Raw genomic sequence first — 26,852 nt, forward strand, 5'->3', positions numbered from 1 at the left:
ATTGTTGGAAGTCATTTACTGCCTGGTGGTCACAATTTAACCATGGCTGTCAAAGTTACCGCCATTCTTCATTTGGTTCCTCCAAGGGCTCTGTCGGATATTTGTAGAATTGTGCAATCAACTATTCATTGGTGCATTAAATAAGTGACTAATGTCATGTTTGGCAGGGCTGACAAACTGTGCCATCAATGACATTCACCACAATGAGTGTACATTCAGGCTAGCTTTCACATATTCTCTACACTCATATTCCAGTTAGTGTATCCTCAGATTTCTCAGGAGTGTTCAATAACCACTAACACTTGAAGTTCATCAATGTGTGTCTGGTATTCAACTCCAAAACACTTTCCATCTTAAAGAAGTATTTCTAGTTGTTTACTTGGAGACAAGGTATATTTCCACTTAGAATGTAATGTGGCTTTTGACACCCTTGCGAAATCTAACCAATGAAGCCATTGCCACTAAAATGAAGGAATGAAAGGGATAAGACAACTAGATGTATCAGGGAGGAAGCAATTGGCATATTGTAAATGTGTGCCCTTCATGAGATTCCCTTCATGATGCCTTGTCTATGATCTCCTAAATGGTCATGTTGAGCCTTTTAGAAGGCACCGGTCTCAAAGGACAAAGTCTCTATAGAGGAGAAGGAGGGATGTGTATAACAAATAATTCAAGATGAACCTTTTATTAATGCATGGGAGGGCAAACTTCAGGTTGTTTCCAATAGCTATTTATCTGACAGCCAAGTACTGAATCCAATGTAATTCCCGCTTCACAAACAATGCTCAAGAAAATAAACCCTTAGAAAGACTTAAAAAAGACAAAAACAACATTATCCTACCTGCAGGCAATGGACGGATGACCATTACTTTTAGAAAATCTGACGATCTTAAAAAGGCAAATGCTCTGCTTGCAGATACTAACACATACCAACAGGTGGCGATATACCCAACACTACAAAACAGAATCATAGGGTCATACAGTCATGGAGATGTACAGCATGGAAACAGACTCTTCGGTCCAACCCGTCCATGCCGACCAGATATCCCAAACCAATCTAGTCCCACCAGCCAGCACCCAGCCCATATCCCTCCAAACCCTTCCTCTTCATATACCCATCCAAATGCCTCTTAAATGTTGCAATTGTACTAGCTTCCACCATTTCCTGTGGCAGCTCATTCCATACACATACCACCCTCTGTGTGAAAAGGTTGCCCCTTAGGTCTCTTTTATATCTTTCCCCTCTCACCCTAAACCTATGCCCTCTAGTTCTGGACTCCCCCACCCCAGAGAAGAGACTTTGTCTATTTATTCTATCCATGCCCCTCATAATTTCGTAAACCTCTATAAGGTCACCCCTCATCCTCCGACACTCCAGGGAACACAGCCCCAGCCTATTCAGCCTCTCCCTATAGCTCAGATCCTCCAACCCTGGCAACATCCTTGTGAATCTTTCCTGAACCCTTTCAAGTTTTATGACATCATTCCAATAGGAAGGAGACCAGAATTGCACACAATATTCCAACAGTAGCCTAACCACTGTCCTGTACAGCCGCATCTTGACCTCCCAGCTCCTGTACTCAATACTCTGACCAATAAAAGAAAGCATACCAAACGCCTTCCTCACTATCCTATCTACCTGCGACTCCACTTTCAAGGAGCTGTGAACCTGCACTCCAAGGTCTCTTTGTTCAGCAACAAAGCTTCTATAGACATAGAAGCAAAAAGGTGCTTCTGCAGCTGTACAGGGCCCTGGTGAGTCCACACCTGGAGTACTGCGTGCAGTTCTGGTCTCCAAATTTGAGGAAAGACATTCTGTCTATTGAGGGAGTGCAGCGTAGGTTCACGAGGTCAATTCCTGGAATGGCGGGATTACCTTACACTGAAAGATTGAAGCGACTGGGCTTGTATACCCTTGAGTTTAGAAGACTGAGAAGGGATCTGATTGAGACGTATAAGATTATGAAAGGATTGGACACTCTGGAAACAGGAAACATGTTTCCGCTGATGGGTGAGTGCCGAACCAGAGCACACTCCATAAAAATACGGGGTAGATCATTTAGGACAGAGATGAGGAGAAACTTCTTCACCCAGAGAGTGGTGGCTGTGTGGAATGCTCTGCCCCAGAGGGCAGTGGAGGCCCAGTCTCTGGATTCATTTAAGAAAGAGTTGGATAGATCTCTCAAAGATAGTGAAACCAAGGGTTATGGAGATAAGGCAGGAAGAGGATACTGATTAGGAATGATCAGCCATGATCATGTTGAATGGCGGTGCAGGCTCGAAGAGCTGAATGGCCTACTCCTGCACCTATTGTCTATTTCTATTGTCACTCCCTAGGACCTTAGCATTGAGTGTATAAGTCCTGCTAAGATTTGCTTTCCAAAAATGCAGCACCTCACATTTATCTGAATTAAACTCCACCTGCCACTTCTTAAAAATTCAAGAGAATTAAACAGGACAGCCTTCCAAAACATAAAACTAGATGGATCCAACATACCACGCTTCTATGGATTGCCAAAAATATACAAACCTGCCCCCCCCCCTCCAGACCCATAGTCTCCCTACCTGTTACACCAACATACAGACTAGCCAAGAAACTCCACCAAAAACGAAAACACCTAATTAAAGATTCATGCCACTCCATTCACTCCACCCAAGAATTCCTGAACACCAAAGATACTAAGATAGAAGAGGACGAAATAATGGTCTCCTTTGATGTTACAGCCCTTTTCACATCAATTACCATCGACCTGGCCAAAGAAACACTGGCATCACTACTAGGAAAACCAGGGCCACAAACACCAGACAGTACCAACTTCATCAACAAAGACAACATCCTCAAGCTAGTGGACCTGTGCCTCACCACCCACTTCACATTCAATAACAAAATCTACCAACAAATCAATGAAACCCCTATGGGATCACCAATATAGGGGCTCATAGATAAAGCAATAATGCAGAGACTTGAACAAGCTGCCCTGCCATCTATCCAGCCAAACTTTGGGTCTGCTACATAGATGACACCTTTGGCATCACAAAACAGAACAAATTAGAGGAAACATACAACACCATCAACAATATCCTGACAGGCATAAAATTCACAAAAGAGGAGGAGAACGACAACAAACTCCCATTCCTAGATGTGACCGTTGAAAGTACAGTTAATGGAGAGCTTCAAATCAACATCTATAGAAAAAACAACAAACACAGACCAAATACTTACCTTCAGAAGCAATCATCCCAACACCCACAAACAGAGCTGCATCAAGATATTATTTCAACGAGCTACATCACACTGCACCAAGAACTACAAACAGCAGAAGAAAAGTACAACATTTTCAAGAAAAACAGCTACTCAATAAACACAGAGAAAGTGAGGACTGCAGGTGCTGGAGATCAGAGTCGAGAGTGTGGTGCTGGAAAGCAAAGTAGGTCAGGCAGTGTCCGAGGAGCAGGAGAATCGATGTTTCAGGCATAAATAAGCCCTTCATCAGGAATGAGGTTGTGAGCCAAGGGGGTGGTGAGATAAATGGGATTGGGGAAGGTAACTGGGAGTATGGTAGGTAGATGGAGGTACAGTTAATGGTGATAAGTTGGAGAGGAGGGTGGAGAGGACAGGTGAGAAGGAAGATGGACAGGTAGGACAGGTCATGAGGGTGGTGCCGATTTGGAAGGTTGGAACTCGGATAAGATGAGGGGGGAGGAGAAATGTGGAAACTGGTGAAATCCACAGTGATGCCATAGGGTTGGAGGGTCCCAAGACGGAAGATGAGGCATTCTTCCTCCAGACCTGGTGGTTAGGGAGTGGTGATTGAGGAGGCCCAGGACTTGATATAAATAGAAACTGTACATAGAAAGGCAGGACATACCAACAGTGTTTCACCAGAGATTCTCACTGATGATGTTACTTATTCATGCTGACAAAACATCTGAAAACAAACCGTCAAGCTCAGCGAGTTAACTTACATACTTATCATTAACCTGAGCTATAAATCTTCTCAAAAATCGCTAACAAGGCAATATGACAATCAAACATCCCCTTCCTGTTTGTAGTGAAGTCTTGTCTTATCATTAGTCACAAGAGAATAGACAACTTAAGCAAGAGTACTTAACAATAGACAGAACAGGAAATTGTTAGAGACAAATATTTTTTGTGCTCAAATGTTAAACAGGAAGTTAACATTCAGTTTTTTGATAGTGAAGAACTTGAATATTGCACTCAAAAAGACAAATGCAAGATTGCTAAATTTCAAATGATCACAATAATTTATACTATAGGAGGAAGAAGTGCCAATTGGTTGGAAAGATTCTTTATTTCATGCTGCTTCTATCTAGTGGTTCCGTGAGTGGCATTTTCTAATAATAGGCTGTTTCTATCAGTCCAGTGGGATGGACTGTCTATCACACAATGTTACATCTAAATTTTAGTTTTGGTGCAATGCCAGGTACATAGATCCAATATCCCAGTGACTGGCTGATTAAATCATGCAGTTTGTTTCTTTGGCTGGTCATAACTGGCAGAGTACAGACTGTAAAATCCCAAAACAAAGTCTACTGTTAGTTGTGATTCCTGATTAAGTAGCACTTGCAGCTGAAAACACTAATGGCCATACTAACAGCCAATTTAAAATAATTGGTCAAACAAAAAACATGATTCATTTTCACTTGCTATAAACAATATGCATTCAGATACAGTGACCTTACCAAAAGGTATATCAAAATATTGCGATTGTTTTGAATTAAGTGAAAACTGGAAACACCAATGGTTCTCCATTGTTTTGTTTTCATCCAATCTGCCCACTTCTATTTAAATTGTTCGGATGACTTGGAATTTGGCTTTTTTGTGTTTGTCTTGAGTGTAAGGTGAAAAGCTTTGACAACAAGTCTCTCTTTTCAGCAATAATCTAACATTGTGTTGCATACCCATGTACTTGTGTGTAATACAACCCCTGTTGATTCAATAAGCTTAGTGATAGCCTACTCAGATCGCTGCCCTCACTGCTGAGGAAACAAATACTGCAGATCAAAGCGGGTCAGGCAGCATCAGAGCTCTAATAAAGAATCATCTAGACTCGAAACATTAGCTTGCTCTCCCTCCATGACCTGGTGTGACTTCCAGCATGTTTTTGTTTTCAGTACAGATTCCAGCATCTGCTGTGATTTGCTGTCACTGCTGAGATGTTCTTGACCAATACCTTCTGTGTTTGAAACTCCTGAGAGCCTAAGATTGCACGTCTGTTAAGTGCAGAGTCAACCATCAGGACACAAGGAGATCAATGAGACAATTAATGCTGAGGTTGAAGTTTGATTGATTTTTATTGAATATGGAATTTATTTGTGCAGATGATTAACAAGAACCCCATCTAGCCATTTCTAATGCATCAAATTCAAGACACCACTAATCTCCAGTGCCTTCTACTACAAATGTTCAGTACAAGATAGAAGGTGAACCACCTCCTGGACTCTGTCTCTCCCTTTGTGTTCTATTCTCTGTCCTCCTGGAAAGAGACACGGAAGAGATGTATAAATATGAAAAATGAAACATGTTGAAAGATTGGTAGAAAGCATTTCTGAGAGTGACTATGAGGTAGAGATGTGGAATCGCACAAAAATGTGGATGAAGCAAGTCTTAGCAGGACTTATACACTTAATGGTAAGGTTCTAGGGAGTGTTGCTGAACAAAGAGACCTTGGAGTGCAGGTTCCTTGAAAGTGGAGTCGCAGGTGGATGGAACGTGAAGAAGGCATTTAATATGCTTTCCTTTATTGGTCAGAGTATTGAGTACAGGAGTTCGGGGGGGGGGGGGGTCATGTTGCGGTGGTACAGGACATTGGTTAGGCCACTGTTGGAATATTGCGTGCAATTCTGGTCTCCTTCCTATCAGAAAGCTGTTGTGAAACTTGAAAGGGTTCAGGAAAGATTCACAAGGATGTTGCCAGGGTTTGAGGATCTGAGCTATAGGGAGAGGCTGAATAGGCTGGGGCTGTGTTCCCTGGAGTGTCGGAGGATGAGGGGTGACCTTATAGAGGTTTACAAAATTATGAGGGCATGGATACGATAAATAGACAAAGTCTCTTCTCTGGGGTGGGGGAGTCCAGAACTAGAGGGCATAGGTTTAGGGTGAGAGAGGAAAGATATAAAAGAGACCTAAGGGGCAACTTTTTCACACAGATGGTGGTATGTGTATGGAATGAGCTGCCAGAGGAAATGGTGGAGGCTGGTACAATTGCAACATTTAAGAGGCATCTGGATGGGTATATGAAGAGGAAGGGTTTGGAGAGATATGGGTCGGGTGCTGGCAGATGGGACTAGATTGGTTTGGGATATCTGGTCTGCATGGACAAAGTTGGAGCGAAAGGTCTGTTTCCATGCTGTACATCTCTATGACTTAATGAGTGCCAGTAGTGAACGGGCAGATAGAATGTAAGGACCTGAAAGTGATGGGTGAACCTGATGTTGCTATGAGCAATGATATGTCAGCATAGGCTTGAAAAGGCTGAGTGAGAGGTTGATATAGTAGACACAACGGGATCTAACTGACTCCCTCACTGTGCTGTCCTGCTTAGATCACTGGACTATACTCAGCATTGAATGCTGCTTTTCAAATTGTGGTATCACTCCTCTACTACACACCTCATCCTAAATAACTTCCAGCTATCCTTTCCTGCTCTCACTGACAGACCTCTTCCTCTATGAGTAAGAAATAATATTTTCCTCTGGGCCCTTATGGTCTACCAGCATCAAGCTGAGGAAGGTGATGCTGATATGAAGAATGTTAGGGCTCCATTGGGGTGGCATTGTGGCTCAGTAGTTAGTACAGCTGGTTTACAGCACCAAGGACCCAGGTTCAATGCCAACATTGGGTGACTGTCTGTGTGGAGTTTGCACACTCTCTCTCTGTCTGCATGGGTTTCCTCTGGGCACTTCAGTGTTCACAAATGTGCAGGTTAAGTGATTTGGTCATACTAAATTGCCCCATAGCGATCCATGGTTGTGCAGGCTAGGTAGATTAGCCATGGGAAATGTGGGGTTGCTGGTATAGGGTGGGGGTGCTAGGTATGGTTAGGATGCTTTTTGAAGGGTTGGTTCAGACTTGATGGGCCAAATGGCCTTTTCCTGCAGTGTAGGGATTCTATGATCTATCCATCAGTTCTCATTTTTGTGATGGATGGAAATCACAATATTTTTGGATTTACGTGAGTCAACTGAATTCTGATAAAACACACAAAAGTAGAGAAGTTTCTGTTACAAAGCAACAATGGCTTTCTAGTTGAGAGATAGTTCCAAATCAAAGCTAATTTTCATACAGAAGATAGGAAGTCACTTAATGATTTCCATTTAACATTTGAGGTTTTGAACAAATGAAGGAGCTGACCTAAGCAAGGATGCGCATTTCTTATTCCAGTGTGTGTAAAACTAAGTCACGTTTTGTGACATTAGGTGCATGCAGAATACAATAGATGGTCCCATTGAACCTGTTGAAGACTACCTCTGCGATCCAGAAGAAATGCCATTAGGTTCCAGGCAATGCAAGCTACCATGCCCTGATGATTGTGTTGTGTCTGAATGGACATCCTGGAGCAACTGTCCTCTGGTAAGATGATGGTAACTGGCTGCACTGAATATTGTACCTGCAGAATCCTTTAATCTGTGAACAAACCTGGTTTTATTTTAATTTGCTTGAAGCATGTTAAAGTATTGATATCACTTTTGCTTGCAATGTATTAATTTGTGAAAATAATACAGCACAATCAACTTAAAAAATGAAACAACTCTTGTATGTTGTGTTAACAAAACCCATGAAACTAATTAAGAAGAATAATAATTTATTAAATAATACATTCATAAATCAGGGACTTTGGTGTCAATTTTTACTATGCAAAAATGTAAAATGTCTGATTGCAAATTAGATATTCATTTACGTCTCTTCTGATTTTTATTTCTATTCACTTGTACAACCCACACGTGGACAGATAGCCTGTGTGAAGAGAACTTGCCTTAATCCATGTATAACTGCATTCATGTTTTATTTTAGCCGTGTAATATTAGTACTGTTCGAGAACGATCAGCAGTCCCATTAAGGCAACCAGGAGAAGGGAAACCCTGTCCATCTGAAACTGAGACTGAAGTCTGCCATTTGAACAAGAATTGCTTCCACTTCATGTATAACGTAACAGGTAACTGAGGCTTCCTTCTCAATGGTCTTTAAAAAGATGTTCAATTTTTTTCTGCATAACCTTTAGGGGGGAAAAGTCTTGAACAAAAAGTATGAGGGACATTCCCCTGGGGACAATTCAGTTTATTGAAATGTAATGTTAAAAATGCAGTGTTTAAAATTAATTCCCTATATTTATTTTGTAATCACTTCTGTTAGTTTGTCAGTGACCCGTGGAAGTGAATTAATGGGGCTAATGGCTTTCACCCTGTGCGACACTTGTGTTGAAAGATTGCAAAGTAGCAGGAGAAAAATAGCAAGGGAAGGGAAAAGGAAGACCTAGTTTATAGCATAATTGCTGTCTGTTCCAATGTTTGGGTACATTTTATTCCAGGTTTACTTTCTCCGGACTTACCATAGAGCTTACCAGGAGGGCTGCCAGCCTAAACTCTCCTTTGTGGAACCAGCAAGATGCCTCGCTGCCTGAGCAGCATCTGCAGCTCACTGATAATACATTAATGAGGCTTGGTTCTGGGCAGATCTCAGGCATCCAAAACCTGAGTACACCCTGTGTTTCAGGAGCAAGGACCAAGTAAATGATTTTCTCCAATTCCGACCTGTATGTAGGGGCTGAATACTGAACCCGCTAACAGAAAATCGATGACCTGCAATTCCAGAAATGGCCACTTCAGGGATGATCTAAGAATAATATCCAGAATTTGAGGCATGCCACATACTGTTATAGAATTGATAACTCGCCTTTTTTTTACATTACATTATTACTGTCACTGAAAGGTCTACCAGCTCAGTAAGATAAACACAACATATTTGGAAATAGAAACTGAAACCTCTCGAAATAGGCAGGTCAGGCAGTCTTGGAGGTGAGAGAAACAGAGCTAACATTCTGAGTTGATGAATTTTCATCAGAACTTAGAAAAGTTACACAGATATTGTGCAAGAAATGGATGAGACAATGACAAAAAGAAAATGTGATTGAATGGAACTCAGGAAAGACTGAATGACAGAACAGTTAGCTCCCCCAGGATTATAAAGATGTGGTGATGGTGCAACAAAAACAAAATAAAACAAGAAACAAGAGGTGACCAGAACAAATGCTTTGCAGGACAAAAGCAAAAATGAGAGAAAAATCAAAAATGTAACAAAATGGGGGCAGAGATTACCTTCAGAGATTGTTGATGTGTGTCTAGAAGATTGTAAAGTGGATGACTGAAAGATGAGGTGATACTTTCAATTTTACATTGAGCTTTATTGGAACACTAATCTGAGGACAGAGCTGACAGTGTGAGAGCAAGGTGGAAAATTCAAATAGCAGGGCATTGGAAGATTGGGGTCATGCTTGTAGACCGAACTGTGCTGTTCTGCTAACAATCGCCCAATCTGCATTTTGATCTCCCCAGTAAAAAGATGAGGTAAAAGGCACTGATCAAAGAAGAGCAGGGGGGGAGGGATTCGCTCTAAGGTTCTGATCAAAATCTGCCTCACAGTCAATATGATAAAGAAACAGGCTTATTATTGCACTGTTAACCACATGTGTAAGTGTTGGCAGAATGTGGATATAAATGTGATGCCAAATCAAACAAATCAGCAAAATGCTGAATGTGGTAGAAATGGCCAGGAATGATCCTTTGAATATGGAGGCTGATCAGATGGACTTTGAGGACAAAGGGAACTTTATCTTTGCTCTCAAAAGGAGAACAAGGGGAGAGGGCAGACATGGTCGAGGGCCTTGTTAACTGGGTTGGATGGAAATCCTCAGTTGGAGCAGAAAGACGGCACCTCAGAATTAATGGTGTAGGAGAATGCATTGTTTGAGCAGATGCTACAGAGAAGGAGGAACCAGTCAAATGGAATTAAATCCTTTAAAAAAAAAGCAAGATGACTTGCTAAGTATTTCTGCCGTTTTCTGCTTTAATTTTGGGCTCTCCAGCATTTACAGTATTTTGCTTTTTGATTGCTGCTTAATTGGACTCCACTCAACAAATCCTTTTATTTACTTGCTTGTTATGTTAAGTATTCTGTGAGACAGCTAATTATCTTCCATTTTATAGATTGGAGCACTTGTCAGCTGAGTGATAAAGCAGTCTGCGGAAATGGAATTAAAACACGAATGCTGGACTGTGTTCGCAGTGATGGGAAGTCAGTTGATCTCAAGTTCTGTGAAGAGGTATGTCCCATGTTAATAGACCACTTACTGGAGGAATAGCTTTTTAAAGTAGAATGCTTCATCACCTTATCCATCACTGATAATTTTTCTGAATCACCTCCATGCTATTAAATATTACTTAAACGATCTCTTGTCAATTACTTATGACTTTTTTTTGTCTTCTTCATCAATGGTGGTGGCATGTTGGTTCAGTGGTTAGCACTGCTGCCTCACAGCGCTAGGGACCTGGGTTCAATTCCCGACTTGGACAACTGTCCGTGTGGAGATTGCACACTCTCCCCGTGTCTGCGTGGGTTTCCTCCCACAATCCAGAGATGTGCGGGTTAGGAGAATTGGCCATGCTAAATTGTTCGGGGATGTATAGATCAGGTGCATTTGTCAGGGGTAAGTGTAGGGTAATTAGGTAGTGGGTGAGATACTCTTCAGAGGGTCGGTGTGGACTTGTTAGGCCGAAGGGCCTCAATGAAGGTAACGAAAGATGTGTAAATTGTTAAATCATAATAGAGCTGGTTTTACTAAAATGAGGTTCTGTGGAATTTATTCGAAGCAAGTATCAAATTGACAGATGGGATTAACACCCTTCAAAGCAGGTGGGTATTTAGGAGGGAAAGGGGAGTGCAAAGTGAGGTTAAAATCATTAGAATCTGAAATCTGACCACAACTCACCAGGATTATGTCCGCTTTCAATTTAACTGGAGCAGGTCAGGGTGAAGATAAGCTCTTGAGAGACAAGTCAGTTTTTCAACATGTTAATAAGGCCACTTGCATCACATTTTGACAAACGTTTCAAATTAATGGATGGAGGAAGCATTTTTCGGGATTCAAGATACATGACAGCTGACAGGAGGAGGCAGCAGTAAAGATGTTGTCAAGAAGTTTTAGAGCATTACTTGTGGTGCTTCCTCCCTGCATCTGTCTCGCACAACCCATGTGCCCACCCTATCGCCAGCGAGCCTGCTGACGTGAGCAACTCTCCCTGTGTCTCATCTCGCCCACCCAGCTATAATCTCAATACACACCAGTGATGTCCTCCCCAGCACTTGCACCTCCCTATCCCTGGAATCTCCCTTTCCTCTCTGGTGCTTAGATGCAGACTCAATAGCCTCTCAATCATATAAACAGCCGAACAAGAATCTGCTCCACCATTCAATATGATCGTGGCTGTTTTAATTTGAATCTGCATCCTTGCATACTGTTTATCATCTTTCATCTCCTTGCTAATCAAAAAGCTATTTACCTCTGCCTAAAAAAAAAATTAATGATTCTACATCCACTGCCTTTTGAGGTAGGGAATTTCAGAGATTCTCAATCTCTAAGGGGAGAAAATGCAGTCCTCATCTCTGCCTTAAATGGGTGACCGTTATTTTTAAGCAATGACACCTAGTCCTGGATTCTTGCACAAGAGGAAATCTGGCAAGAAATGAACTAAAAAAGTTAAATTCAGCATGACTTCCACATTGCAGGTTTTCATGGCTGCAGATGTTTGCAGCATACTAACCCTCTTCTCCCTGAAAATAATGGTGTGTTAACTTTTCAATTTGCAGTAGTGGAAACTTTTTTTTGTAGTTCTATTGCATTAAACATAATGAAAAACTACTTTTGTATCTCCTGGAGTTTAGATGAATCAGATTGAATGTATAAGATCCAGATGCAGCTTAACAGTGCAAGCATATATTTCCTCTTGGGAGGGAATGTGGTACTAGTGGTCATTGTTTAAAAATCAGGGATTATCCACTTGCAATAAAGTAAACTATTTTTCTGTCTGAGGTTTGTGATTCTTTGAAATCCTTACTGAAATGGTGTTGGAAGTAGAGACTATTTTTAAAGCAGTGGTAGACAGACAGAGCCTTGTTAAGCAAGGAGAGAGAAAGCCTACTGGGGTAGGTTTGAATACAGATTTGAAGTTATAATCAGATCAACCATGATCTTATTAAATGTCAGAGCTAGCTCAAGAGGTTGAATGGCCTATTCCTGCTCCATATTTGTCCATTTGTGCCGATGTAACAAATAAATATTTAGCAAGAATTATTCTAAGGGATTTTTCCTGGATAGTGCTAATACAGAATCCTTCAAAGTATGCTGTGTCTTGATATGAGATATCACATATAAATCTGATTGTCTACATGAAGAGTCAATGTCATGGGTCTCCACATTGGGCAGTTGGGTTGAAATAAGGGTAGTGTGAGGTAATGGGTGACATGGACATTCTTGGAGGCTACTTGGCGACCAGACTGGGCAGAGTAGTTGACAGGTATCTAGCATGGTCTGTGTTGTCAGCCATAACTTTCCCTTCTTCCAAGGTGAAGTGCTACCAGAAAATAGTTGAAAGAACACCTGAAATGAATGCAGTAAGTGACAGTTCAATGGCCAAAGGTACATTTACTTGGTGCCAGTATATTGTAGCAACCAAAACATGAAACTGCTACTTGCAGTGTGCAGCAACATTGGATTTGCGATCATCACATCACCTAATGATGCTTGAGTGTTTTCCTCTATATCCTGCTTGAGTTCTTCCATGAATTATATCTTTTCTAGCATTTATTTGTGAAAAAACTGAATCATGCGATTGCGAGCTCATTGTTTTGTTTGTTGTGCAGTTACAACTTTTTGTAGATCTGCCACTTTCTTGAGCAATGCCTAGCATTCGAGCAGATGTTTCTGTAGCTGTTCCTGCTGAGCCTGATCTGCTTTACCTGTGGGTTCTTCCAGATTTTCCTGGACACTGACAGTATTTCCACTGGATTTATAATAGAGCTTACAATTCAGTCTGCTTACTTTCTTTCTCAGCTCTCCATTCATCATTGTCAGCTGAATAGAGGTATTCCCTAAAGACTCCACTACCTCAGAGATTATATTTTCAGATTTTGATTGAACCTGATCTCGTTGTTCAGTACTGTCCCCTTGAACATTCATTTTACTCTCCGCAGCAGAGAGCTGAAATTTTAGCTCATCGATTGTAGCAGACAGTGAAACATTCCCTTATATTTGAACTGTAGCAATTCAAAAAGGCAAGTCACCACCACCTCAAAGATGGCTAGGAATAGGGAAATACATGCTGGCTCAACCGTAATGCACACTTCCCATGAAGGAATAAAAAAAGACATATTCCGATCTGTGTTTCTTGAATAGTCTGCTGCAGTTTCTGTTGAGCCTCTGATTTCCTGGTCAACTCTGTAATGTCATGTTGTATAAAATAATAAAACACATTACAAGTTATAAGTCGACATTACTTTGTGTGCAAATAATATGTAAAGCAGCTTGCTGACCTAATGCAGGTGAACAATATGCAGAATCACAATATTATATACAGCACTAGGGACTCACATTCAATTCTTGCCTCGGAGTTTGCAAATTCTCCCCATGTCTGCGTGGGTTTCTTTCCACAGTCCAAAGATGTGCAGGTTAGGTGGATTGGCCGTGCTAATTTGTCCATACCATCCAGGATGTGCAGGCTAGGTGCATTAACCAAGATAAATGCGGGCATACAGGGATAGGGTAGGAGGATGGGTCTGAGTAGGTAAAAGCAAGGGCTGCAGATGCTGAAAACGAGATTCTAGATTAGAGTGGTGCTGGAAAAGCACAGCAGTTCAGGCAGCATCCGAAGTGCAGGAAAATTGACGTTTCGGGCAAAAGCCCTTCATCAGGAATAGAGGCAGAGTGCCTGTAGGGTGGAGAGATAAATGAGAGGAGGGTGGGGGTGGGGAGAAAGTAGCATAGAGCCTCTATGCTACTTTCTCCCCACCCCCACCCTCCTCTCATTTATCTCTCCACCCTACAGGCACTCTGCCTCTATTCCTGATGAAGGGCTATTGCCCAAAACATTGATTTTCCTGCTCCTCGGATGCTGCCTGAGCTGCTGTGCTTTTCCAGCACCACTCTAATCTTGGATGGGTCTGAGTAGAATGCTCTTTGGAGGGTCGATGCAAATTCGGTGGGCTGAATGGCCTCTTTCTGCACTGTAGGGATTCTATTATTGTACAGAACAAGGCAGTGAATGACAAAAAGATTTGAGCCACTCACAACAATTTCCAGAACAAGTCAGTGACTAATCTGGATCAAAACCTGGCTGTAGTATATGAAGATCAGCTAAGTCTGGAAATGCAAATCCAGTTCATGAAAAAAACTTGACAAACAGAATGGCTATAGCAATCAATCACCTCTTCAGTCAAATTCCCCATCATGAGACTTGAACACATCAGCAAATTATCCATATGTTACAGAAACTCATTGGCAAAGTTGCAAATATAAGTAATTAAACTTTATTTTGGAAAGGAGAACAATGTTGTATGTGTACATTGCCTTTAAGAAAATTCATTTTATAGGTTCCATGTGCCATTTATATAAAAGTTTGCAATTCTGCCTGACCATTACACTGCTATGAGTCTACAAATAGCGCACACAAATCGATTGGTTTCAATAAAGCCTGCTTCATAACTTGTAATGTGTTTTACTATTTCAAATAAACTAACCCATCAAGTTAATCAATTCCTTACAAACAATTGATGATGAGACCATTATCATTAACACGAAAGGTACTTCACAATGCTATTAGGAAGGCAGTACTCGGGTTTCAACCGAGTGACCATGAAGGAGCATCTATATAATTCCAAATCAGAATTGGTGTGACAGGTTTGTAAAGTGCTGACAGAGGATCCTGAGTGTGTTGCTACAATGCATCATGAAGATCATATAACTTGCTGCCAGTGTACATTTGTGGTGGAGGAAATAAATGTTGAAGGTTGTGAGTAGGGTGGCAATCAAAGTGGGCTGCTTCAGTCAAGCTTTTTGAGAGTTGTTGAAACTATATCATTCAGGCAAGGGAAGAGTATCCCATTGCACATGAATTATGCTTTGCTGATGATGAACAGGCATTGAGGAGGCAGAGGTGAGTTATACACCACAGAATTCCTACCCTCTAATCTGCTCTTGTAGCCATAGTATTTATATGATTGTTCCAATTCGGTCGACAGTGATAGTGTTGATAGTAAAGGACTCAGCAATGCTAATGTCACTGTATATCAAGCAATAATATTCAGATTATTATTGGAGATGATCATGGCCTGGCAATCGCATAGTGTCAATGTTACTTGCCACTTGTAAGGCAAAACCTGGACATCGTCCAGATCTTGCTGCATATGAGCAGGCTACTTCAGTTGACAGAGGAGGGTAATGCAGATGCTGGAGATTAGAACAAGATTAGAGTGGTGCGGGAAATTCACAGCTGGTCAGGCAGCATCTGAGGAGCAGGAAAATTGATGTTTCAGGCAAAAGCCCTTCATCAGGAGGGCTTTAGCCTGACACATCAATTTGCCTGTTCAGGCTACTTCAGTATCTGAGCAGATGCGAATTGTGCTGAATATTTTGCAATCATCAGTGAACATTCCCATTTCTGAGCTTATGGATGGACACTACTGTAAGAAATTTCTATAGTGATATTCTGGGAATGAAATGACTGACATCCCACAAACATAACTCTTTTCCGTTCAATGTAAAAGCAAAATAGTTAGTAAGGATTAGTTACAGGAAAATGGTTGTCACTGAAATTGGCTGAATAGATTTTTTTAGATATTTGAACTGAAAAAAACACAAATGTGATGTTCATCCTAACCAAAATAAAAATGCACATAACAAATTCTCATCCTATTAACCATGATGCTGAATACTCGTGCCGGTTAAATCTTCATGAATAGAATGTATGTAACAGAAAGGAAAAGTTCAATTATAGCTTTTTAGCTTAATTTGGAGACATAGTGTAGGATAACAATTAACCAGTTGGTTTGGCATTTTTCCAATTTGTTTTTTTAATAATCATATCGTAAAATGTATTTTGCATCTATTGTACACTTGATGCATTTTATTTTGAATCCTTGAATTACATTAAATCCTCAAAAGATAAATGTTATCAACATTACTAACCTGAGTTTATTACTTGGATGTGAATAACTATATTTGTGTCCCTCTCTGAATAGGTGTGAAAAGAAATAAATTGATAGACACATCAGAGAGGCAAACTACTATTATGCAAGGCTATTTCCTGATCCTAATTAGAATGAAGCTGTTTTAGCAATGTTTTGATTATTTTAATACATATGCACCATCTGAAAGCTCTTGAAGCATTCTATCTAATTGTCTTTGTCACACAGTCTATGAGAAATAATTGAGCATAATAATTGATTTTGTTGTTTATTAATTTTCATTGATCTTCCATTTGTTGCTCATGCATTATATGAGTTAGTACCAGAAATAACCCTGGAGATGGGAGGCTGCTTTAAAGGCAGTGTTTGATAACAAAAAAAGCCAGACATAGGCATTTAGCATAAGTTGATTGCTTGTAATATAAGCATATTGTATATTGTAAGATATCGATGATGAGGCAATACTCCTGTGTCCAAGTACAGTGGTTTATTTGGCCAGAACAATTTTCATAAAATCAGCAAGGTGGGAATATAGGTCAGTGCTACTCAATTTTGTTCCATTTAAATTAATGAAATGAAAATTGAGAGGGTTTTCTTCACACACTGACCAACATACCAACATTGACTGTGCCTAGATCATCATTTTGCAAAAGCAGAAGCACAATACTCTGTTTTATCAAAAAGACATGAATTAAACTAAGGTTTCCTCCCACAGTCCAAAGATGTGCGGGTTAGGTGAATTAGCAATGCTAGATTGCCCATAGCGTTCAGGGATGTGTAGGTTAGGTGCATTAGTCAGGAGTGATAACAGGGTAGGGGAATGGATCTGGGTGGGTTACTCTTTGGAAGGTTTGTGTGGACTTCTTGGGCCAAAGGGCCTGTTTTCACACGGTAGGGATTCTAAGATACTAAGATTCTAAGAAAATAAAATAATTTGTATCTATATAGATGCTTTTCTTTTCAGTTGTTGTACTTGAAAGTTCTGTTCACTTCTGTTAACAGCTGGGTCTAGAGAAATCGTGGCAGATGAATTCATCGTGTGCTGTGGAGTGTCCAGTGAATTGTCAACTCTCTGACTGGTCAGCCTGGTCTGCTTGTTCTCAGTCATGTGGTCTTACAGGTAACCAAGCAGGTGGTAGTTTAACTAGCATTCAGTTACATTCCAGCATGTACAGTAACATGAATCCATGACAACACAAATGACATAGAGATAAATATTTATGTTTGCAATGGCTGCACATTATCACTTTAAAGTAGAGGTGGTGAAATGTGAGTCTTCTGAACTACATTCATATTTAACTTTTATTTTGAAGCACAACATTGTATTTCTAATTAAGGTTAAAAAAAATTCCTATACTACCATTGTGCTTTTATAATGATGACTGTCATGGATTAGAGTCCAGTAACTGTAGTCGGATTATCCAGTTAATTGTATGTGATCGATAGGTCTATTAACTTGGTTGAGGCCTACCTCAGAACCTGCTAAAGGCATAAAGAATTTGACCAAAGCAGACACAGTTTCATTGCATTTATATTGCGAAATACATGTAAGTTATGAATGTAACATAAACGGGTCATTCACATTCAATAAATTATTAGTGAAAGAATATTCTGAAACAATTACACAATCCTAACTCATTTTTAGAGAACAGTATTGTGATTGTAATTTGTCATGCTCTCACAGTTTAAAAACTGAACTTACAAGTAAGTGACCTGATAACTTCACCCTAATGTCCATCCCAAGAGATAAAGCTGTTCTTCTTTTAATCAGAAAAGGAAGTGAAGGAAGGAATCTGAAAATGCACTTTATTTAAGTCTTTTTTTTGGTAGGAAAGCATTCTTCTGATTTTCTTTAAAAGAACAATGACACACATATATGTTTCTGGACTTTAATTTTGCTCTTACCTTTTACAGAAATAAGTGGTAGGATCAAAACAATTTCTCATCACTAAGTGGATGTGGCATCTGTGCTTCCTTTCTTTAGGAGTAATGACACGCAAGAGAACATTGATTCAGCCATTCCAGGGAGATGGGAGGCCATGTATAATGCAGCTGGAACAGTTCAAACCATGCCTGATCAAACCGTGTTATCGATGGCAATATAGTGAATGGACTCAATGTACAGTTGAGGTATGTAAATTTCCATATTTTTATTTTGTTCAACATCATTAATAAATAATCTCCTTAAAGCATCTCCTTAATAAATAAACCAGAAATATCAGTAAAGCTTTAAATTGGAGAATTAGATGAATCCTCAGCCTGTTTGTTTACAATGGCATCAACCTGGCATTGTGGAAAACTGCTCAGGTATGTCACATCCATAAAAAAGCAACACAAATCTAACCTGGCCAATTAGCAATGACTTCTGGCTACAGTAAGCTCAGAGCATGAACTCGGGGATTTGGTGGGTCTTTGGCTGCAACAGTGGAAGTGCCTGCTGTGGAGGGCTCCTGGCTGTGGTAGGCCTGAAGCCTGGATTTGGGGATTGTTGTCTGTGGCGGTTTTTGGCAGGTCATTGGTTGTAGCTGGTGCATGGAGTGGGGACTCTTGGCTGCAGTAGCCTTAAAATGCAGGGACTCCTCAAGACCCAGGAAACCTTACAGAGGTCTTACGGAAGCTCTGGAGCTGTGTTTGAAGACCCGTTTTACAGAAGCTGAACTCTATTTATGTAATTTCTTTTCAATTTTTTGTAACTCAAAATGGCACCGGATTGTAGCGACAAAACACTTTTCACTATCTTTCTGGTTGTATGTGACAATAAATAACTCATAATAATAATTCTCAACGATCAGCAAAGTAATAGAAGAGGTCACTGGCATTACGACTAATAACTACCTGAGGCCCACCAAAACTACTAAACTCGTGATTTCAAATCAGCCTTGGCACAAACATGGATAAAAGAGTGCTTCATTTCAGAGGCGAGGTGAAAGTAACTGCCTTTAACACCAAGTATGCCATAGGGTGACTATCAAAACTATCTATCCTTCTTACTCTAAGACCTTCAGCATTCACTCCATCCGTCATCAGTGCCCAGTGACACCAGTGTGAACCTTTATAAGGTGCACTGAAGCAACTCATGATGGTTGGTTAGACAGCACCTTCTCAAACTGTGATTTCTCCCACTTAGAATGGCAGTAGGAAACAAGAGGGTGGTGGAGCATTGTTTTTCGGACTGGGAGCCTGTGACCAGCGGTGTTCCGCAGGGGTCAGTACTGGGTGCACTATTGTTTGTCATATATATATAAATGATTTGAATGACAATTTAGGAGCCACGGTTAATAAGTTTGTGGGTAACACCAAAATTGGTGGTATAGTCAACAGTAAAGAAGGTTACTTAAGATTACAAAGAGATCTTGATCAATTGGCTCAGTGGCTGAGCAGTGGCAAATGCATTTGGAAAAATGTGAAGTATTGCATTTTTGTAAAAGAAAAAAGGGCAGGACTTACACAGTTATTGGTAGGGCCCTGGGTAGTGTTGTAGAACTGAGAGACGCAGGTGTTCAGGTTCATAATTCTTTCAAAATTACTTCACATGTAGACAGGGTGGTTAAGAAGGCATTCAGCATGCTTGTCTTCACTGCTCTTCACTGCAGTTAGGATGTCATGTTGATGTTGTAGAGGACATTAGTGAGAACTCTTTCTGGAGGCTAGGTACGATTCTGGTTGCCCTGCTTTAGGAAGCATATTATTACCTTGGAAAGGGGTCAAAAAAGATGTTGCTGGGAATGGAAGGTTTGAGTTATAAAGATTGGCTGGATGGGCTGGGATTTCTTTCACTGGACCGCAAGAGATTGAGGTTTATAAAATCACCAGGGGCATAGATAAGGTGAACAGCAAGGGTCTTTCCCAAGGGTGGGGGAGTTCAAATCTAGGGTGTATATTTTTTAAAGTGAGAGGAGAAAGATTTAGAAAGGACATGAGGGACAACTTTTTTACACAGAGAGTTCATATAGAGTCATAGATATACAGCACGGAAACAGACCCTTTGGTGTAACTCGTCCATGCCAACCCGATATCCTAAATAAATCTAGTCTCATTTGCTAGCAATAGGCCTTCTAAACCTTTCCTATTCATATACCCTTCTTGATGCCTTTCAGATGTTGCAATTGTACCAGCCTCCGCCACTTCCTCTGGCAACTCATTCCATACACACACCACCCTCTACAAGAAAATGTTGTCCTTAGGTCCCTTTTATATCTTTCCCCTCTCACTTTAAACCTATGCCCTCTAGTTTTGGACTCACCCACCTCAGGGAAAAGACCTTGACTATTTAGCATCTCCATGCCCCTCATAATTTTATAAAACTTGATAAGGTCACCCCTCAGTCTCTGATGCTCCTGGGAAAATGACCCCAGTCTTTTCAGCCTCTCCCTATAGCTCAAACCCTCCAACCCTAGCAAGATACTTGTAAATCTTTTCTAAACCCTTCCAAGTTTCACAACATCCTTCATATACCAGGGAGACCAGATTTGCATGCAGTATTCCAGTAGTAGCCTAAGTAATGTCCTGTCCAGCCATAACATGACCTCCCAACTTCTATACTCAAAGCACTGACCAATAAAAACAAGCACACCAAATGCCTTCTTTACTATCCTATCTACTTGTAACTCCATTTTCAAGGAACTATGAACCAGTACTCCAAGGTCTCTTTGTTCAGCAAAACTCCTCAGGACCTTACCATTAAATGTTTAATTCCTACCCTAGTTTGTCTTTCCAAATTGCAGCACCTCACATTTATCTAAATGATACTCCATCTGCCACTCTTTGGCCCTTCGGTCCATCTGATCAAGATGTTACACTCTGAGGTAACCTTCTTCATGATCCACGACATCTTCAATTTTGGTGTCATCTGCAACTAACTCTACCTCTTATGTTCACACCAAATCATTTATATAAATGATGAAGTTCAGTGGACCCAGGGTTGATCCTTGTGGCACACCACTGGTCACAGGTCACCAGTCTGAAAAGCAGCCCTCTACCATGTCCTTCTGTCTTCTACCTTTGAGCCAGTCCTATATCCAAATAGCTAGTTCTCCATGTATTCCATGAGATCTAACCTTGCTAACCAGTCTACCATGAGGAACCTTGCCAACTGCCTGACTGAGGTCCATTAGATTGTGCCTACTGCTCTGCCCTCTTCAATCCTCTTTGTTACTTCTTCAAAAAAACTCAATCAAGTTCATGAGATATAATTTCCCATGCACAAAGCCATGTTGATTATCCCTAATCAATTCTTGCCTTTCCAAATATATTTAAATTTTGCCCCTCAGGATTCCCTCCAACAACTTGCTCACCGCCGATGTTAGGTTCACCGGTCTATAGTTCCCTTACCACCTTTCTTAAACAGTGGCACCTCCTTAGCCAACCTCCAAGCTTCCGGCACCTCACCTGTGACTATCAATGATACAAGTATCTCAGCAAGAGGCCGAGCAATCACTACCCGAGCTTCACACAGAGTTCTAGGGTGCACCTGATCAAGTCCTGGGGATTTATCGATCTGTATGCATTTTAAGATGTCCAGCACATCCTCCTCTATAATATGGACATTTTTCAAGATGTGGTTCTTTATTTCCATATGTTCTATATCTTCTATATCCTTCTTTGCAGTAAACACTGATGCAAAATACTCATTTAGTATGTCCCCCATCTCTTGTGATTTGATTTGGCTTCCTATCCCTGTGTCATAACATTAATTATGATGACTAACGGTAGAAATAGATATAGGTCAAAAGCAGTCAAGTGGGACTAGTTTGGTTTGGAAATATGGTCAACGTGGATTAGTTGGACCAAAGGATCTGTTTCCATACTGCATGACTGTCTGATGAGAGTAGCAGATACATGGGTAAACCAGCACCTGAAAGCTTCCATATATTACCATCCCTTCACTCTCAAAATTCTGGAACTCCCTCCCAAACAGTGCTGTAAGTATACTATGGCAGATGGACTGCAGCAATTCACAGAACAGCTCACCAGCACCTTCCCAATAGCAATTAGGGATGGGTGTGAACTGCTGGCCCAGGCAGCAAAAATTTCCAGAATTTTTTGTTTTCAATTATAATTTTGAGCACAATTACACATTCTTTTAACCCATGTTCTAATAATGATAAGAGGCCCAATTTCTACTGTTAATCATCATAATTAATGTTATGAAACAGGGATAGGAACCCAAATCAAATCAGTCTCATTATCACTGGATTTGGAGCACACTGAAATTTAAACACTCAATGACCATCAAAATTGCCAAATTGTCCCAAGCAGATTTAACAAAGAACAGATCTTGGACACCACATTTATGATTTAAACAAAAATTAACAATTTATTATTAATAATGTAACACCGATATACAAGGTAATCTAATTAATGTCTATGATCTAAAGCTCAAGCTTCTTTGATCATAAACCCCAGTCCCACAGACAGATTGACATTGTTAAAAGAAAAGAAAATAAAACAAATTGTTTCAAATGATGGTTACCAGGCATACATAAAATCCTTTGAGAATGGTTTGTTCACAGGCAAATAGAACAGAGACAGTGGTCAAGGCAATTCCAAAGTCAGTGGTCAAGGTAAACAGCTTCAGCAGACTTCCAGAAGCATTCACCCATTTCCTGCAGACTGGAATTCTTTTCTCAGAACATTCAACAACTTGATAAGTCAATAGGAATGTTGAGAGAGAGAGAGGGTGGGCAAAAAGTAATGGCTGACTCCAGAGTTTACAAAAATCACTGTCCTGTCAAAACCCAATGAGGACTGTTCTTTTCTCCTTCTAATCAACATTTTCTGCAGTTGGCTGGTTAGCACCAGCCCTCCTTTGATTGACCAATTCAACATTCAACCAGCTACCTTCTTAGAGTATAATATTGAGTAGAGATTCATCTATAGTGCTCTTAGAACAAAGTTATGTTGTATTATCTTCAAGGCCAGTTCCTAACAGCAAACATCTGTCTTTGTTCTCTTCTCCTTTAAAATAAGTAGCTGATCAAGGTTCAATTCTGAATCTCAACTCACATTCCAAACCTAAAAAAAAGCAACAAAATATATATTGAAGGCCTTTATGGTAAAGTCTTTCACCCTTAATTTAATTATTCATAAATCTCTTCTTCACGCTCCATGGTCTTTATATCTTTCTTAAAGTTCATGCTGAAACTGATTATAATAATACACTATGGACTCATCAGAGATTTTCATTTATTTAGAATTACCTTTTTGATATTTTACATGTTATGCCTATGCATAAAATATGGTGCAATTTTTGAAGAATCTGTAAATGAACTGCTCAGTCTCTTTTTTTTTTCTGTGCTCTTTTAAAAGTTTTATCATTCAGGGGTTATGTCCTTTCTACACTCATCCTCTCAAAATTTATCACTCTTACTCAAAAAGTGTTTCCATCAACGTAACTTATTACTGGTGTTATAATGAACTTCAGTGAATTCACAATTTTTTTTTCTCCTGTTGAAGGATGCTCATTGTGGTGATGGCATGAAATTCCGTAACATCTCATGTGTTGTTTTCGATGGATCCAGTGATGATCCTGGCCAGATTGTGGATGATGAGTTGTGTGCTGACGTAGAGCCTATGGTGAATGGAAACAAGCAAATCGTTCTGCAAGCAGCTTGTACTGTTCCATGCCCAGGTGCTGTTGGTTCTCAAAAATGATACAATGCTGAAAAGTGTGAGGAAGGGGCTTTTTTCCACAAAGATTCATGCATGGGAGAGCACATAAAGAATTTGAATCCAATATGTGCCCAATTTCTGATGTTTGCTGCAAGTACAAATTCTTAAGCCTACTCAAGCTTCTAAATACGGTGTGTTTAATTTGTTAAATAACAAACAGTATAATGGAATCTGTGTAAGGAAATGTCACCATTGAAGAAGATGATAAGATTTAAGCAGCAAATGTCATAACTATCGCCTATTCTTTGTCTAACTTATTGATGATTTTTCTTTCCTGTATTTGAACTGTTTTATTTATAAAAGATATCTATATCTTCAAAGTAATGAATATTCTTGTTGTGGGGATGTAACTAACTGTGCTATTTTTTGTTTTGTTCAGTGGCTTGTACATAAATATTAAAACTTTTCTCCAGTTCAATAAATTATCAATGTATTTATTTTTGAAATGTGTTAACAATTTACTTGAAGTAGGACAGGAAGAAATCTATTACACAAGTGTTCCAGCTCACTCAAAATCAAAGAGGGAAAGTTGAATCCAAGGCGTTGAAAATCAACAGCTTCTCAGGCTTTTTTGGACAGTTCTTACAAAGGGAGCATTACAAAATAAATTATGCAATTCACTGCCTTTCATACTCTTCCCAAATAGAAATAACACACTCACGAGAGAGGATTACTGACATTTTCAATGTAATTTTTACATTAGCCATTCCAAATGGAAATTGCTCTACAGTTGTCAGTAAGGCACTATCATAGTTACATTGATTTTAAGTAATGTATAATGCATCATTTTTAATGTCTTCTTAGCATCCTTCGCATTGGTTGTCAACAGTATCAAAGTTTAATATTTATTATTTATATCCATAGCATCAAATTTAAAATGTATGTTCCTTCTGTTATTTTCCCTACAGATTTATATACTGCTTTTTGCAGCATAGTTATGGCGCTGCATGAGATTAATCAATATAAATAGAATTAAGAAGCTTGCATTATAATTTTTCTGATGTATATGGGTTGATATGCTTAAGTGGTTCAGATGGCATTGGGCCATAAAATCTCAAAATCCACATTTTAGAAAGTAATTTCACTGCTGTTATGGTATTCCAGCTTTTTTACTCCCCTTGATATCTTTTATTATAATGCTTCTGCTGCACAGGACTACCTGTCATTCAATACCTACAAAGACAGCAGATATGCAAAATCAACATACCTGCTGATGCATTTTGGGGTTTACAACACAGTGATAAATTCAGAGCTTTGGTTTAATAATGTGAGTCACTAAATGGTCTTGGTGCCTTATTGTTGTTATGCCTTTTGACTAACATTGCCCAATATCTATTTGAATGGGAGCATAAACCTTGAAGTGCAACAATAGCATTCTGTTCTCTGAATCCAATTTCTGTGCTTTTCCCAGATATAGTTCTTCAATGCCTCTTAAATTAAGATGAGGCAAAGCTTATTTCAAACTAAACTACTTTATTCTAAAGCAACTTGGTAATAAAGAGTAATGGCAATAAGTTTACTTTGTCTGGTATAGTTCTCTTCTCTCTCCTGATTGCAGTCAGCAATTAGTTTTTTTTTATTATCAAGAGGGGATATGTTTTCCTTATGAAACTTCGATTGGTCCTTCCAACCTCAACCCAGACTCACTTTTTTGACTGGATGTCATTAGACACACAAGGCATGGTCACAGCTAGATCCCTTTGACTAAATGAAGCTTACTACAGACTGAGCAGATTAAGATGGGCTTAAAGCAGGAATGTTGTATCAAGGCCTATTGTGGCAATTAGGATATTTTAAATGGACAAATAAAAACGAAGAAGGAATTGCAGTCCTTTAGGTCTTCAGGGTTTCTTCTCACTTTCTAGCTATTTGGGGCTTTATTATTATTCTACTGGGCCTTCGGCCAGACAGTCATAGGGAGTAGCAGGGAAATAATTGAAATTGGCTGGAATCAGGAGAGAGAGAGAAGGGAAATTCAAATCAGCATAAAGAAGTAACGCCAGGACTCAGCAACACAATTAATCACAATCTCTACCAATTTCCTCCATTAAAATTTAGCCCCAGATCTTCTAACCACTCTTCAACAGTCCTAATCACACTATCTCAATATAAGCCTTCAATGTTTTCCCTCTAACTGTTCAGATGCCTCTTGCAGCCAAAATGGCACAGAAATTCTATCTCTCCTGCTTTTTTAAGACTGCTGCAACAATAATGAGAAGTTGTCTTCTTCTTCTTCCTCCCCCTCCTCTTCCTCCCCCTCCTCTTCCTCCTCCTCTTACTCTCTTCCCTCCCAACCATTTTACTTGTGGTTGACACAGCACTGGTTTATCATCATTCTCCATCTCCTCCTGTTAGTCATCCATTCCTCTTCCAATCCCAATGCTTTTAAAATTCATGTCACCACATCTTTGCACCCAGTCTTTGGCCTTCTTCTCCTTTTTCCTCTGTCCAATATTAATAACTCACCTCACAACATTCTCTCACTCTCCCCTCCTCTATCTCTGTCTTTCCACAACAGATGACCGTACCATTTTAATCTCTATTTGGCTACTTCCTTCAATGGTCTCCACAGTCTTCACTGACTTTTTGATGTGCTGGTTCATGTCATTTCTTGTTATTCCCCACATCCATCTCTGCATCCACATCTCATTGGTATTCAGTCACTGTTACTTTCTACTTGATGTAGGCCAAGTTTCTGTACTATGTTACTAGACTGAGTGACAAACACACTGCAAAATCTAATTATCTTTCAAAATCTCCAGGAAACTGCTTTCAATACCTCACAGAAACCCATACTCTATCAACCTGCAGTCCAGTGAATTTACTCCATTTGGCATTAAGTTTAAAGTTGACTCATTTCATGTTAAAGTCAAAGCAATATTTATAGAGTGCTGTCTCCATGTTTCATGTATCTAAATCCCAGAGA

The 26,852-nt window shown here is 39.9% G+C and overlaps 1 protein-coding gene across 1 annotated transcript in view; it reads left to right on the forward strand.

Moving 5' to 3' along the window:
- The window catches only part of LOC122549803 (thrombospondin type-1 domain-containing protein 7A-like), a 403,547-nt gene that overhangs the window by 350,013 nt on the left and 26,682 nt on the right, over positions 1–26,852 (forward strand). The window contains exons 17-22 of the mRNA XM_043689852.2: positions 7,441–7,594; positions 8,036–8,177; positions 10,225–10,340; positions 17,258–17,375; positions 18,240–18,385; positions 23,711–23,885. Coding sequence (XP_043545787.2) covers positions 7,441–7,594; positions 8,036–8,177; positions 10,225–10,340; positions 17,258–17,375; positions 18,240–18,385; positions 23,711–23,885 — 851 coding nt within the window. The remainder of the gene's footprint in view (positions 1–7,440; positions 7,595–8,035; positions 8,178–10,224; positions 10,341–17,257; positions 17,376–18,239; positions 18,386–23,710; positions 23,886–26,852) is intronic.

The sequence above is a fragment of the Chiloscyllium plagiosum genome, unplaced genomic scaffold (genome assembly GCF_037043375.1).
Source record: "Chiloscyllium plagiosum isolate Xiang-an unplaced genomic scaffold, Cpla_swu_hap1 HiC_scaffold_5, whole genome shotgun sequence".
NCBI lineage: Eukaryota > Metazoa > Chordata > Chondrichthyes > Orectolobiformes > Hemiscylliidae > Chiloscyllium > Chiloscyllium plagiosum.